The 14,255-nt window shown below is 48.1% G+C and overlaps 2 protein-coding genes across 2 annotated transcripts in view; both read left to right on the top strand.

Moving 5' to 3' along the window:
• LOC309444108 (exocyst complex component 1-like) overlaps window positions 1-7,463 on the top strand; it is a 33,686-nt gene extending 26,223 nt beyond the window's left edge. Inside the window, exons 12-18 of the mRNA XM_082061686.1 lie at window positions 516-626; window positions 959-1,029; window positions 1,613-1,853; window positions 2,675-2,858; window positions 4,049-4,248; window positions 6,337-6,531; window positions 6,647-7,463. Coding sequence (XP_081917812.1) covers window positions 516-626; window positions 959-1,029; window positions 1,613-1,853; window positions 2,675-2,858; window positions 4,049-4,248; window positions 6,337-6,531; window positions 6,647-6,802 — 1,158 coding nt within the window. The 3' untranslated portion in view covers window positions 6,803-7,463. The remainder of the gene's footprint in view (window positions 1-515; window positions 627-958; window positions 1,030-1,612; window positions 1,854-2,674; window positions 2,859-4,048; window positions 4,249-6,336; window positions 6,532-6,646) is intronic.
• Window positions 7,464-11,708: 4,245 nt separating this feature from the next.
• GLOD5 (glyoxalase domain containing 5) lies at window positions 11,709-13,315 on the top strand (the record flags this gene model as incomplete). Its single annotated transcript, XM_082061707.1, has 3 exons — window positions 11,709-11,849; window positions 12,869-13,024; window positions 13,238-13,315. The coding sequence occupies 3 exons, from the start codon at window positions 11,709-11,711 to the stop codon at window positions 13,313-13,315; spliced, it is 375 nt and encodes a 124-aa protein (XP_081917833.1).
• Between the last annotated feature and the right edge of the window lie 940 nt (window positions 13,316-14,255).

Here is a 14,255-nt window from a genome sequence, read left to right as displayed (position 1 = left end):
ATACAGCTGGTAAAATTATACATATCTCAGAGAAAAACAAATAAAGAGAACAACGTTATTTTAAAAACTGTGCTGTGGCCTCTTCTGCAAAGCCCATTTGTTCTGTGCACAGAGAAATCCCAAAAGGTGTTTTCTCTAACCATAACGTTATTGTAATGACAATCCTGCAATGCAGGGGTGTCAAACTCATTCGAACACCGTCCTCCTGCAGCACCACGCGTGTCACACGCTGCACAGTGACCAGCGCTGGCAGGAGCCTGGGGACAAGGAATTTGGCACTGCCGCCGGGTGGAAACAAAGTGCCAGGACAGATAAAACAAAGAGGGGGCTGGATCCAGCCCATGGGCCCTGCGTTTGACACCTGTGATCTATGCTGTGTACCTGGGGCAGGAGCAGAGATGCTCTGTACTGCTGACCTGGCTTAGATGTCACTTCAGGCGGACATGGACATCTACTCTGCTGTCCTCAATGTGTGCTAGAAGAGGTCTCTAACATGCCTGATGGTCTTTAAGCAGATGTTAGAACAGGTGCTGAGAGAGCTGCAACCCCTTTGCACCGCAGAGCAGCAGTTCATTGAGGAATTCTTCCAGCTAAGCCAGGATGCTGCAGACCTGCAGGTGCTGGAGGTAAGCGTGAGGACTATGTCCACTCCAGTCCCATTAACACGTCCCCCCTCCAGCTTGATAAAAGACTCAGCAGACACAGTGAGGTGTCTACTCACCTCTATCAGATACCTGAGGTATCCTGGGCTCCTGTCCTCTAGCAACTGTCAGTGGTGTTGGTAGTGGGGGAGCTTAAGACATGATGATAGAGAATTGAATTGAACTTAACTGATAGCTCCAACAGGAGCATTAAACACAGGACTCCAATATGAGGCAGCAGAAATGAAACCCAGGCCTCAAGTTTTCCTCTCTGAGAGAGGGCAGACAAATAATTTCCATCCCATTCTTTCTTTCAGGCATCTGCCTCTAAGGAAGCAGAGAGCACAGCATCTCCAGAGGACCCTCCTTGCGCCAAGCCTCGGAGCCAGTACGTGGGTGGTGAGGTAGAGCTGGCTGCTCTGAGGGGGCATGGTCTGGAGTGTCCTACAGGAACTGCCTGAGGAACTGGTAGATGGAATTTTTTTCCAGTCTTGGCCACCCTGGTGTCAGCTCAGTGATCTCAGGTTTGCATCCTGGATCACAAAAATCAGGAGGCATTGCAGCTGGGTGTGCAGAGGCTGAGCAGAGCCTGCTGGTTCTGTCTCTCCCCAGCACAGTGGTTCTGCTTCAGGGTGGGCCAGAAGGTGAGGTTTACGTTTCACAGAAAAGCCTATGCTTTGATCAGTTTTATTTCCTTGTTAGCAATGTAATAAAGATATACTATGAAACAATAATCTTATAAAAAATGTCAGCATAAAAACACTGAAATTTTTCATTTGGCTGGCAAAACAGGACATTTCAATATCTTTCCACAAGCTGAGACGGTAAAGAGTTGAAGGATGAAGCAAGTGTAAACAGACTCCACTGCAATACAGAAGGCTTTGGTTGTTTCTTTAGCTTTGCCCTGGCCTCTGCAGCCACAGGGCCAGTGCCCTTCTCCATTTAATTACTTCCTTTTTTTTTTCCCCAAGACTAGAAGAGCCTACAATCCATCTACTTAGTGAGATCTTTAGTTGCCTGGAACCAGAGCTGAGAGGATTCGTAGATGTCTGCAATAAGATCCACCCATTCGGCTGCTTGCAGGTCCTGGTTGCCTTGAATGATTCCATCTTTGAGATGTGGGGCTCTTCCTCAGCTCTGCCCTCATCCTTCCTCAACACTGTCCTGGGCAACATGCTGCTCCTGGCCAAGAGCAGCTTCAACAAATACATTGTGAGTGTCAGCAAGAGTAAGCACAAGTAGACCTGAGTGATCTCTGACCCCCTCCAGAATCTTCTAGGCTTCTAACATGATCTTCATTGAAGGCAGTAGAAGTTTATATCAGGCAGGGATCTGGCTTTTTGGTTTTGGGAGGACTAGATCCTCACTACATCAATGACTGTCTATGTGAGGGAGGTGGGGTAAGTGCCACCTGTGTCTCCTCTTACCAGGATGGTCAAACCAAAGGTTTTTGCCCCATATAGAGTACTGGGAGGTTGTGCGTGTCATGGCATCACGTCAGATGGCTGGAGCCAAGCTCTCCTGTTCTCCTGCTGTCACAGCAGGACATGCTCCAGGACCAAGCAGCAGGGAGGGGAGTGTGGGGCGGTTGAGAGCCCATCAGAATTGGTCAAAAAACCTGGTCCCACGCCCACTGAGGTCAAGGGAAGCCGCATGTTGACAATAACCATGTTTGTACCAAGACCTGAAGCAGCAAATCTGCTCATAAACCAGCATGAGAAGTGCAAGAAGTGGCAGTGGTGAACACCCCTGCTCCAGGAGCTGCAAGTGTCTGTGTGGGGAAATTGCAGCAAAGAACCACACAGCCTGAGAGACCAGGTACATCCGCTCCAGGAGAGCATCGAGCACAGCTTCATATCCAGCCTCAAACAAAGAAACTCACATATCTTCCCATGGAAGATATTGTAAATAGAGAAAGGGGTACACACAACTGATTACTTTGCTTGTTTTATGGCCTGTGCCTTAGTCCACTGTAAAATGAGACTGGAGTCATGTCAGATCTGAGAGCGCCATCTCTTTTGTGTTGTTGCCAGGGGAGCTTGTGCAAAGAGATTGAGGAGGCAAAGGTGCCCAGCAAGATGAAAGGCGGGATCCTGCCCGCCGTGATCCACTTTGAGGAGTTTGTGAACTTCTCGGAGGAGGTGTTCAGGACAGTTCGGCGGAGAGGGGAGCTGGACAAAGCACATCTCAGGCTGGCCAGCAGCGTCTTCAGCAGCAGTGAGTACAAAGGCTGGCAACTGGATGCATCACTCAGATAAAGGCATAGCTGCAGCTTCAGGAGTTACTGTCAATCAGACAACCCACCAGAGAGGGGATGTGTAGGTTACCTGCCCCCTGGGCACTGCCTGGGGCTGAAACTGCCTTCACTGTGCCCGGGACTCCCAGACAAATTCAGAGAGCCTGGCATGCCAGGTGCATGGTGTCTGCCACACCAGCATGGTCCTGGTTGTGACATGGCTGAGACATGTGCTTAGCTTTGATCTAATGTCAATCTGTCCTTTTCCACTATGGAGGGAGTAGCTCCTCACTACAGATCAGACTCCCAAGCTCAGAGGTCTTGGGAGCAGTAGCAGCCAAAGAGCAACTTTCCCCCAAAGCACCAAGGTACACTGGTAGGGAGAGGGGGGTTGGGAGAGCAAGGCAGGTATTATAGCCTTCAGTAGATCCTTGCGTTGTCCCAGCTGGTGCCTACAGCTGTCAGTGGAGATACCCTGATTCCCAGCCTGGAGAGGACATGAGGGGCTGCAGAAGGAACAACTCCAAGCCCGCCAACCACAGATCATGAGGTGGTGTAGAGAGGCAGCTCCCACCTGTGGATGGGCCTGGAGTGACCCACTGAATAGCAGCTCTTAAATCCATTAACACAGCCCCTTCCAGGCTCCAGCAATGTTTACAGAAAAGCAGGTGAGATAGCAAATCAATCTAATGAACAGGGATCAGTATTTGTGTTGCAGATAGTTACTCCCTCTGGTAATGGAAGAAGTCAGACGGTTCAAATGAGACAGCCTAATGACATGTTCACCACCATGAGCAAGAAGGGGCCTCTCTGTTGTGCAAGCACAATGAGCTACTCAAGCTCTCGCCCTCTCCAGACCAGCTGGCAAGCGGCTGGCAGCGTGGTGACCCATGGCTCTGCTTGGCAGGCCGAGTGTGTGTCATGCGGACGTGCTGCTCCGGCACCCAGCTCAGAAACAGGTCTGGACATGGATGTTTGGTTAAACAGTTATTAAGTGTCATGACTCCAAAGCTCTGCAAGGAAAAGTGGTTGAAAAGCACAACAAACGGTGATGATGCTCATCTGAGCTCTTGGTTAAACTCTCAACTGGTGACCAAACTGTATCTCATATCCCTTCTGACTCACCATGCAGGGTCTTCTCCCCACACCTGATTTGTTCCTTTCTTTAAAGTCAATAGTCTGTCCTCAGCAAACCTGAAGGTGAACACAGATATGGTCATGATGGAAAATTTCTACCATATTCACTGCTTCCTATGCCAAAAGAAGATCCACTGCTTGGAGGCTAAGAAGATAGAAGCCAAGCAAAGGTATAGTGAGCACATGGAGAAATATGTCATCAAGTACCTGGGCCAGCCACTGGAGAAGCTCAACGTGAGTATGGGTTAAACTGACCCTCACCTGGGTCTCAAAGGGCAACAACACTTCCCAAAATTATGAATTAGCTGGTGTTCAAATCAAAACCACCCCCACCCCAATCCAGTCTGGGATTATGTTAGTGTGTTGTCACACCCGCAATGTTCTCACACCTTCTCTGACCACACGGAGCACAGCCCCAACAAGACCTGGGCTCAGTAGCATCAGATGCTGGTACCAGTTCTGCAACTCCCTGCAGTGTCGTGAGGGCCTGTTCAGACCCTGCTCTGGATTGCGTGCCTGAGTCTGGCAGATGCTGGTTTCTTTTTGCACGGCTGCCTGGACTAATAAGTCTAACACAGCTTCACTTTTCCCAAGCGGCTGCTTTGTTAACTGAGCTAAGAGCATCCGGCTTTGCTACCTCAAACTGGCATCCCCCATCTCCCAGAGACGGTGGCTGCTCCCGAGACCTCTCCTCGCTCTGCTCCTTCTCTCTTCTCACTGGCCTAAAATGCCTCACAGATTGAGATCAGATTAAATTATTTATAGGGCCTGTTACTTTCAATTTGTTTCCAGTCTTTGCTGTCAAACATCTTGTAGGTTTGACTGGAAGACCAGCTGTGTTAATGGCTTCAAATCCTTCCTCTGTGAGGGAAAGTATAATTTCTTTGCTCACAACAAAGCAAAGCAAAGCAAGTAACCTATGAGGGTACTTGGATTGCATTCTGCTCAGGGATTTTGAGAATCCTGACATGGCCTCCTCTAGCAGACCACATAGCCCTTCAGATCCGAGCAAATTTCATTAACATCAAGAGAGGTTGCCAAGGGGCCTAAGTAATGTAGGAGCCCATTTCTGTTTCTGAAAACAACTTATACATTTAGGAACCTCTTTCCTCCTGAAAATACTCAGGATTTAGGGTATTTCTCCACAGCAAAATTGCAGTGGAAATACACAAGACAGCACACAGATTACCGGACTGTATGAGCAGGATGGTAGACTATAGGCTGAAGGAAGTGATCATTCCCTTTTTTCAGCCTTCATTAGACCAGATGTGGAATACCATGTCCAGCTGTGGAAGAGATAGGGAGAGATGTATGTCACATCCACCTGTGACAGGAGGTCTTGCTAAACTGGAGCAAGGCCAGTGGAGGGCCAGCAAGGTGGTGAGGAGAGGCTGAAGAAGCAGGACTCAGTCAACCTGGAAATGAAACTATTTCAGGGGTACCTAGTAGCCACCTTCCCTAGAAGGTTATTGAGATTCACAGGAGGATGATAAAAGATAACAGTCTGAAAAGTAAAAAGGAATGTTCCAGCTGGATAGAAGGAAAAAAATTACTGTAAGGATAATAAAGCATTTAAACAGTCTGTCCAGAGAGGCTGCACAGTCTCTGTCCTTGAAGGTTTTCAAGACCTACCTTGAGAATGCCCCAAGTACCCTTGTTTCAAATCAGTTTGAACCTGCTTTCAACAGGAGGTTGAACTAGAGACCTCCTGAGGTCCCTTCCAGACTGACAAATTCTGCATTTGAAAAACTCATGTTGAAAAAAGTATCTGTCAGCATCGAGCTTTTTGCTGCTTCTGGTACTTTTCTGAAAGGTCCATGAGGTCTGTATTCCTTGGGGTCGACATAACCCTGGGCTCTCAAGCAACAGCCATGCTTGGTGTCAACACGTGCTCCTTTTGAAATGCCTCCCTACAGATCATCCTCTTCTGCTTTCATTCAATATCCTGCAAGAAGCGAGAAAAAATGAGTTTTGCTTTACAGTTCTGCAGATTCTTGGATCCCTCCATCCCACCTCTGGCTCCAAATCCTCTGTAGTGAACAAAGCTGCATGAAGCACCAAGGAATGCAAGACATTTTTTTCCAGTAGTCCCCTTGCTCCATGGTACTGCAATCCTTAGAGATGCTGCTTGTCAAGCAGGGAGGGAAGAAAACTGATGAAAATCCCCATGCCCTACTTTCCTGGAGGATAAACAACCTCCTGTACTTCACTTCCACTTAATTAGACATGAGAAGGGAACTGAGAAAAGTGGTTGGGTTTCAGCCCTGACACAGGAGTCCACCGTAGGGCAGCTCATCAGTGAATGTCTCCTTGCCTTTCCAGCACTTCTTTGAAGGGGTGAAGGCCCGTGTGGCTCAAGGGGTGAAAGAAGAAGAGGTCAGCTTTCAGCTGGCCTACAGCAAGCAAGAGCTGAGGAAGGTCATTGAAAAATACCCAGGCAAGGAAGTAAAAAGAGCCCTTGAAAACCTCTACAGGAAAATCCACAAGTATCTCTCCCCGGAGGAAAATCTTTTACCGGTAATTGAAATGTGATCTGGGTGTAACACTATGAGGCTTTGCAGGGTTCAGGACTGCAAAGTATGTATAGATGTCACGGGCTGATGAAGGGAGCTGACGGTCTGCTTTTCCGCAGGTGGTGTGGCATGCTATGGAGCAGGAGTTCATACGTCAGTACCAGGAGTTTGAGGATCTGATCCAGCGCTGTTACACGGGGTCAGGGATTGCCATGGAATTCACCATGGAGGACTTGCTGAGCTACTTCAACTCTATCACTCTGTCCAATATGTAGAGGCAACCCTCTCTGGAAGATGAGAGCAGCTCGGAACCCTTGTCTGCAGCTACACCTTTAAGGAGCTAAACTCAAAACCCTTCCCAAGGTGAAGTCTGACATATGGGGCTTCCATCCTGAACTTAATGCTGAAGTGCCTCTAACTTGTCAGTCTTGAGCTAGATCTCCCTTGGAGAAGTGGAGTTCTCAGACCCAAACCACGGCTTCCCCGCTCCAATAAACCATTATGCAGCTAGTAAAAAAAAACTTCCCAAACCTCAAATTTCTGTCAAATTGAGTGCTGTTGCTATACCTTTCTAGCAGACCGCTTCCCAGTGCAACTGAACAGTGAAAGCCATCATCTCTCCAGGAATTGACTCCTTTTCATCTGCTCTCAGATTTCACAGTGAACCTGTGCTAAAACAAATGGGTTATAACACCTTGAGGCACCCAGATGTGTGTAGTGTTACTATAACCAGGTATCAGAACATGCACCACCAGCTCATCCACAGAGACAGATGAGAGTTCAGAGTTATTAATATAAAAGGTTTTAGTGGTTTTAGCTCAGAAAGGATTTACTTACATGTAAGCTGGAGTGGAGCAAATGCTACAGTTATAGAAGTCCAAACTGGTCTCTTGGGGATATTCCTGTTCTTATTTCATTTTCTTATGAACACCCTATAGCAACTTCACAATTCACCAATACATTTTTGTTGTTGAAAATGTGGCCTGTGTATTTTTTGATCATAATCATGAGGCTAACATACTGTCCATTATAAACTTCTCTCAAAAAAGCCCCTGAAGATTCTGAACTCTTTGATTCAGTACAAAATAACTGTCGGGCCTATAGTGATGACACAAGGTCCAGGACCAGGTTATCAATCCATAAACTGAAGACCAGACCAGCAGTATTGTTGGCCAGATAGAAGCACATCTGGGGCTAGGCTAGAGACCAGCAACCCTACACCAAAACTCAGGCATGAAGTGAAACCCCTGAGAAGAGCTTAAATATGCTCCATGGAGGTTGGTGGAAGCCCCCAGTTGAGGCTCATCAAGGCTATTAAAGGCCAATTAGTGCTCTCAAAGCCCTGTTAGGCATCAGTGGTAATGGTCCTGTGGACCAGCTTTGTGAGCCTTAGTAAACAAAATACATTAGGATTTTTCCCAAGAAACCAAGGTTTGGGAGGTTCACTTGCTGCTTGTCCCTCTGTCTGCCAGCCCCACTGTGTAGATATTGAGCCTCTTGACCTGGAGAGGACAGCAAGAATCACCATGCCAGTCAGCTCCTACATGTCTTGTGAAAATCGGGGCAGACAGACAGACAAACGCTGACAGTCTCCTTCAAGTGAGGCTGCAGCACGAGCTGAGCACCTCTTTGTCCTTCTTGCCCCACTCTGGACCAGCTGGCGTGAGGCTGCTGCAGAGCCCCCAGGAGCGGGCTGAAAACTGTGTTTCAAGAATAAATGTGGTCTGTTTTCTATAATTGCCCTCAGGGCAGATTTATGAGCTTCTTTCCCCATTCAGAGCCTTGGCGTCCTCTTATTTTCTGTTGTTTTGTGTTGAGACCAGTGGCTGTTGCTCCACTGGATGACTCTTAAGGGACACCCACCATGCTGGGGAGGAACAGCCTTTTGCTGAGCTCCTGCTGTGGGATTTCCAACCCAGCTCTGCCTTCTCCAGTGTGAATGAACCTACAGTGATCGTCAAGACAAGGAAGGCACAAGGGCGGTGTTGGATGTCCCGGGATTAGCCTGTCTAACCTGCTTGTCCTCACTATTACTAGTTAATAGCAGATGGTAATCCATGAAGTAGCTTTGGGGGAACTTCTGTGGGCCAACTTGGACAATCAGGGAAGAAAAATCCAAAAAGTATGTACATAAAGGGTGCAGATGGTTTGACTACTCTCTCCCACAGCAACCCACAGATGTCCTTTCCCTACATTTGAGGCAAAAAAAACCACAAACATTTTCAGCTCTTGCCACATACCAGAAATTCTGGTTTTGTTTGGTGTTTTGCTGTACACAGTGAAATGTGGGCAGTTTGGGTGGAAAAGGTCTACGGAGAACGATTTTAACACAGAATGTCCTGTGCCTTTAACCACTTGCCTGGCAGCTTTTCCACAGCCTGAAATACTTAATGCTTTATAACTAACTGTGCAGAGAGATTTAGACCTTTCAAAACTCCATTTTGTTTTCAACGGATTTGGTTTTTGTAGAGGAAGAAAAAGCAAATCTCAAACTCTGCCTCGGGCCATAGACAATTCCCTTGGACACATCTGCAGGAAGGGGTGTCCAAAAATGTGCCCAAAACTGTGCACATCACCCTGAGGCTCCTTTGCTATTGCTCCTTGCTACACGTTGCCTGTTAGCTTGTCACCTACAGCTCATCCATCTCTTACCAGTTAGCGGGAGGCTGCAGTGCTCCCAGAGACAGCGAGTGCCTCACAGGGCAATAAGACATCAACAAGTTGCATAATAGAAAATAAACTTGGAGGCAAAGAGGTGAACGAGCACATTGCCCACTGCCAGGGAGTCTGTTGCAGCTGCTTCTCCAGCTCCTCTGCTCCAGGGGTACACTTCTTAACTGTAAGTCACCCCAGTCTGAGCACCAAGCACAACTGTGTACTATAATAAAACACATTAACACAGCTGCCCCTTGCAAAGGGAGACATATGTGGCTAAAATATCCAGACTTTTTTTCCAGGTTTTTTCAAGCAACACTATGTATTTGCACTTTCAGGTCCTTTGAGTCAAGGTACAACCTCTGCAGGGAGCAGTGCCCAGAGCTCCTGTTTCTAATCTTGTTGATCCTTCCCCCAATGCTCCCATAAAGCTGCTGCTCGCACAGCTCGGCTCCAGGCAGCAGGAGAAGGACAGTCATCGGGGAACTGTCAGGCACCAGCTTGCACAGCTGTTAGTCCTATCCTGCAGATACTCAAACAATTTTTGCCGTCTGATTCCCTTGCGGTTGTTTTCTCACGTGAGATGGAAGGGCTCTATTGGCAGGGTTTGCTAGGCTGGAGCTGCAGCTGCAGGCTGTGACATGAGGACTCTGCAACTCGGGAAGGTGGAAATCTTCCCAGGTGGAAAGGACTTTGCAAAGGGATGGAGCCCGGCTTGCTCGGAGGTGAGGTTGTTAAACACAAACGCCACCTGCAGCAAGGAGGAGCAGTGACTTTCTGCTGCCCCTGTTCACAGCTTCCCCCGTAACTGGTGCAGTCACCGGGCACGCTGCAGTCCCAGCTTGGGCTCGGGGACATTGGGGTCCTGCTCCAAGCAAGCTCCTCTGGCTGCATTGAGCAATGAGCCAACTGTGTCTGGTTTCATGCTGACCTCGCTCCTGTGTCAGCAGGGCTTTGAAACCTCTCCTTGCCAGCCGTTCCCATGCTGCAGAAGGGCAATGCCAGAGGATATGAACCCAACATGAGAGAAAACACAAAGGCTCGCTGTAAACCCAGGCTACTGAGTCCCCCGTACCCTCATGCTGCATCTCCTTGAACCTCTGGCATCAGCCTCACCCTCTGGCCTGTGACGACTTCCAGCACTTTGAAGGCAAATTACAAGGCCAAAGGGGGCTGGTGTTGTGAGCTATTTTTCTGATTTGTGCCATTTTCTGCTGCATTATTGTTGAGGCAGTTTATTTTCCACTTCTTCTTTTCCCAAGAGTCAGCAGGAGTGTTAGGCTTCCCTTGCATGTCACCTGTCGAGGGTCTCAGAAGAGTGAATTGTCATTTGCATCAGGATTTGGGGCTTTTTATGAGCAAGAAGTAAATGTATCTAAGTAGTAAGCTGTTACTGATTTGAAGGAAACTTGAATCCATTTATCATTGAGGCACTTGTCACAACTCTCCTAGTTTCATCATCCAGGTTTTCTGAACGTAAAATCAACCAAACCCCAAATGAAACAAAAACTTTGCAGCCTCACAAAAATATCCTTAAGGCCACCAGGGCCAGATCCATTTTCTTTTCACAGGTCAGTGCAAAGGTGCTCCCAGGCTCTGAGGAACAGCAGAAGATCTGCTGCCATGGAGTTCAGCCTGAGCCTGATTTACATGTGTGTGATGATCAGGGGTCTGGGGATCATCAGAGGGTCACCTGGGCAGGACCGTCAGGGATCCTGCTCTGGTGTGGATGGGGCTGAAGTGAAGTGGAGACATGACAAGTAGGTCACCAAAATATCTGCAGCACTTTTAATTTGCCTAAAACTGATCTTCCCCTGCCAAGCCACCATGTCACATTGGCCATTTGCCCCTCAGCTCAGTCCCATGTTGGTGGCAAGTTCTCATCTTCTTGGTGCTGGTCAGGGCCATAGTCTCTTTCTTATGGTCCATGATCCTTGTTTTATATCTACATTATATAGGCACCAGAAAGGATTTTTGTCCCCTTCCTGCAAGATAATGACACAGTGCCTTTCCATGGGTGTACCGGTGCCTTCTTCTCCCAGGAACATTCTTTCCCCAGAGACATTTCCTACTGCACTGCCAGGGCCCAGCTCATCTTCACACTCTGTCTTTGCTCCACCTGCATGAGTGTCCACACCTGGACACAAAGATAGTTGGGAGGACACCAGAGGGAGTTGGAGGGAAGGATCACACATATGGTCCATCCTTGGTGCACACAGGTTTTTGTGCACTGGGAGCTCAGCATCTTGGTGACATCAGCCCTCAGCAAGGTCACCTAGCTGGACCTCCAGATCGGGCCCAATCCAGGGGTTCTGTCATGCTCAAGTCCCACCAGAGCAAAGCAGGGGACTCTTCCAGGGAGGAGAATTTATTGCTTCTGTACTTGTGCCACCTGCAGGCCAAAAGAAAACTTGTATAATCTCCATTCACGGTTCAGTTCACAGCTGCCTGGACCATTTCTCTGGGCAGCTGGACACTCCTAAACTTCACGTTCTGTGGTTTTCCACACTAGTTCCCAGCCATAAGATGTCCTGGAATGAGGAGTGTATGAATCCGCCCCCATGTTTCATCCAGCATCTGGACCACCTTGTGTTGACTGTGAAGAGCATTGAGGACACTGTGGCCTTTTATTCCAAAGTCCTGGGCACAGAGGTGGAGACTTTCAAGGTAATATTGGAGGACAGGATAAACTCGGGTCTAGGGGAGCTGGAACTGCAGTTCTGGGCTAGTGACTGGTCCTTGTGGTTCTCTGCTAGGATATCTGGGGCACCTCCTTGGGGTAGGGATGGTAGGACCAGCACAAGCTGCAGGCCATCGGGCTTTGACTTTCAACAGAATCAAGCTGAGCCAGAGGAAAATCCAAACCATGTTTCAGAAGAAGTAAAAGTAACCAAAGAAAAGGGAAAAGTTCTGTGAAAAACAATTTCTAGGACTGAAGGAGGAGAACCCTCAAACCTACACATCCCCTAAAGATGTCTGTCAGGCTCTTGTTTTGATATTTCTGTTGGCAAATAGAGGAAGAGGTGGTTAATATTTTCAGAACAGTCCAAACTCATTTCCAGCCTAAGCTTCAGGCCACTTGTCCTGTTCTGGATGTACACATCTGGAAGATGTGTACATTATCTTCCAAGCTTATGTCCTTCTCTCCTGCCCCATCAAGTCTCTTAAAAGCAGTTGCACTCACATCCCAAGGCTACAGTGAGCCCCAGTCTGTTCTTCAGACAGGCACGGATGGCAGATGAGTGTCCTGCATATCCATGGGGTCTCAGCTGCCATACGAACCTGTAGAAATCTCCTTGAGAGTCTGCAAAGAAAAGAGATGCCAAAACCTCCTTCCTCACCCTCTTCCCATCGCCTCATATTTGTTCCCACTGCAGTGTCACCCTCTGCATTATTTGTGTGGCTGCCCCACGGGCAGGATGGAGAATGCCCAAAACAAAAAACTTATACCCATTATGGTTTGAAAATAGATGCATGTGGCTGTAGGACTTTCTTGGGTCATTCCACATTTCCAGGGATGTCATGGGACACTTGGAGTGGCCAGTTCTTGTCTTTGGGCAAGAGCCCAGAGTTTGCAGGACTACAGGAAGGTCTCCAGGACTTTTGGGACTACACAGGTGAGTGGGTGCTGAAGACTTTCAACCCTTTAAGTCTCATTGCACTTTGATTCTTTTCTTTGGGGACAGGGAAATTGCAAAGCTTTACATTTTGGCAACCAGAAGTTTAACCTATGTGAGACTGGGAAGGAGTTTGAAACCAAGGCTTGGTGCTCAGTCCCTGGCTCTGCAGACATCTGCCCTATCACACAGATGCCCCTGGACAAGCTGTTGAATCATCTGAAGGTGCGGAAGGTGTAGAGTGTGCACAGGGCAGTGTGACCCAAGAAGGCATGAAGCCAGAGCCTCCCAAGTGACACTTTTAGAGTCTGTGTCTTGGGGAATGTCAGAATTTTCTCATCCAACGGCTCATGTTTTCAAGCCTGGTGGGAAAGAGTGCACAACGCTCTGATAAGTCTACCACAAGCATTAAAACCCTGCCCTTATGTGTCTTCCCAGGCCTGTGGGGTGATCATTGAAGAAGGTCCCATGGCCAGAACTGGTGCCATGGGTCCAATAATGTCAATCTGCTTCTGAGACCCCAATGAGAATCTGATCGAGGTTTCTAGGTACAGCACAGACGTGACTGCAGTCGACAGAGGGGAACCCTAACCACAACCATACCCTGTGTTCCCACAGGATAAAGGATGCAGGGGTCAGGCTTTCAACAGCCCATTTCAGGTTCAAGCTTTTATTTTGCAAACCTAGGACAAGTCTTAAATCCCAGCCATAAAAGTAGGGCTGCATGAACCCTGAGAGCTTTCCCAAGGCAGCCTGCTCAGCTCTCATCCCTGGGTGTGAATCCTACTTTTATAAATCACCATCAATGGAGACTTCATGACCTTCTTGGAAAATCTGTCCAGCTGCTGCTGCACTACTCTTTTTGGAGGACATTTTTCCTAATGTCTGCCACCCCTTTTGCTGCAGTTGAAGCCTCTCATTTCTACATTGGCCTCCATGAACACAAAGAACCTGTCATTCCTCTCTTCTTAAAAGTCACTTTTACACACCTGAAGATTTCTGTCTCCATTCTCTGTCTGGCTGCTTGGCCTGACTCAGGCTGGCCGGCACTGGTGGCTCTCACACCAAGCCAGTGGTTTAAATCCAGCTGCAACTGTTGAAATCCAGTTCCCTCCTGGAAACTGGGAACTTGGCCTCAGTGTCTGACACACAAAGTTCTCCTGAGGCTGGAGCTCTGTGCCTCATGCTTAGCTCTGCATAAATAGTTATAGGGTTCCTGTCAACCGGGATGGGAAAAAGCAGAGATGTCCTGCATGGCATGGAGGGAGGCAGGACTCATCCCCACCAGGAGGAGTGGGCATCTACAGCAGCAGAGTCCACTCTGACTCCAACCGATTGCACCCAGTTACTTGTGAGATGCTCCTAAGTTTTCTTCTTGCTTTAATAGCTTAAAAAGCAACCCTTCAGTTATTTAAAAAGCATAAAACAATAAAGAAGGACTTGGGTATTTTAAGGA

This window comes from Streptopelia decaocto, assembly GCF_964273445.1.
Source record: "Streptopelia decaocto genome assembly, chromosome: 10".
Taxonomy (NCBI): domain Eukaryota; kingdom Metazoa; phylum Chordata; class Aves; order Columbiformes; family Columbidae; genus Streptopelia; species Streptopelia decaocto.
This window is presented reverse-complemented; position numbering and strand designations above follow the sequence as displayed.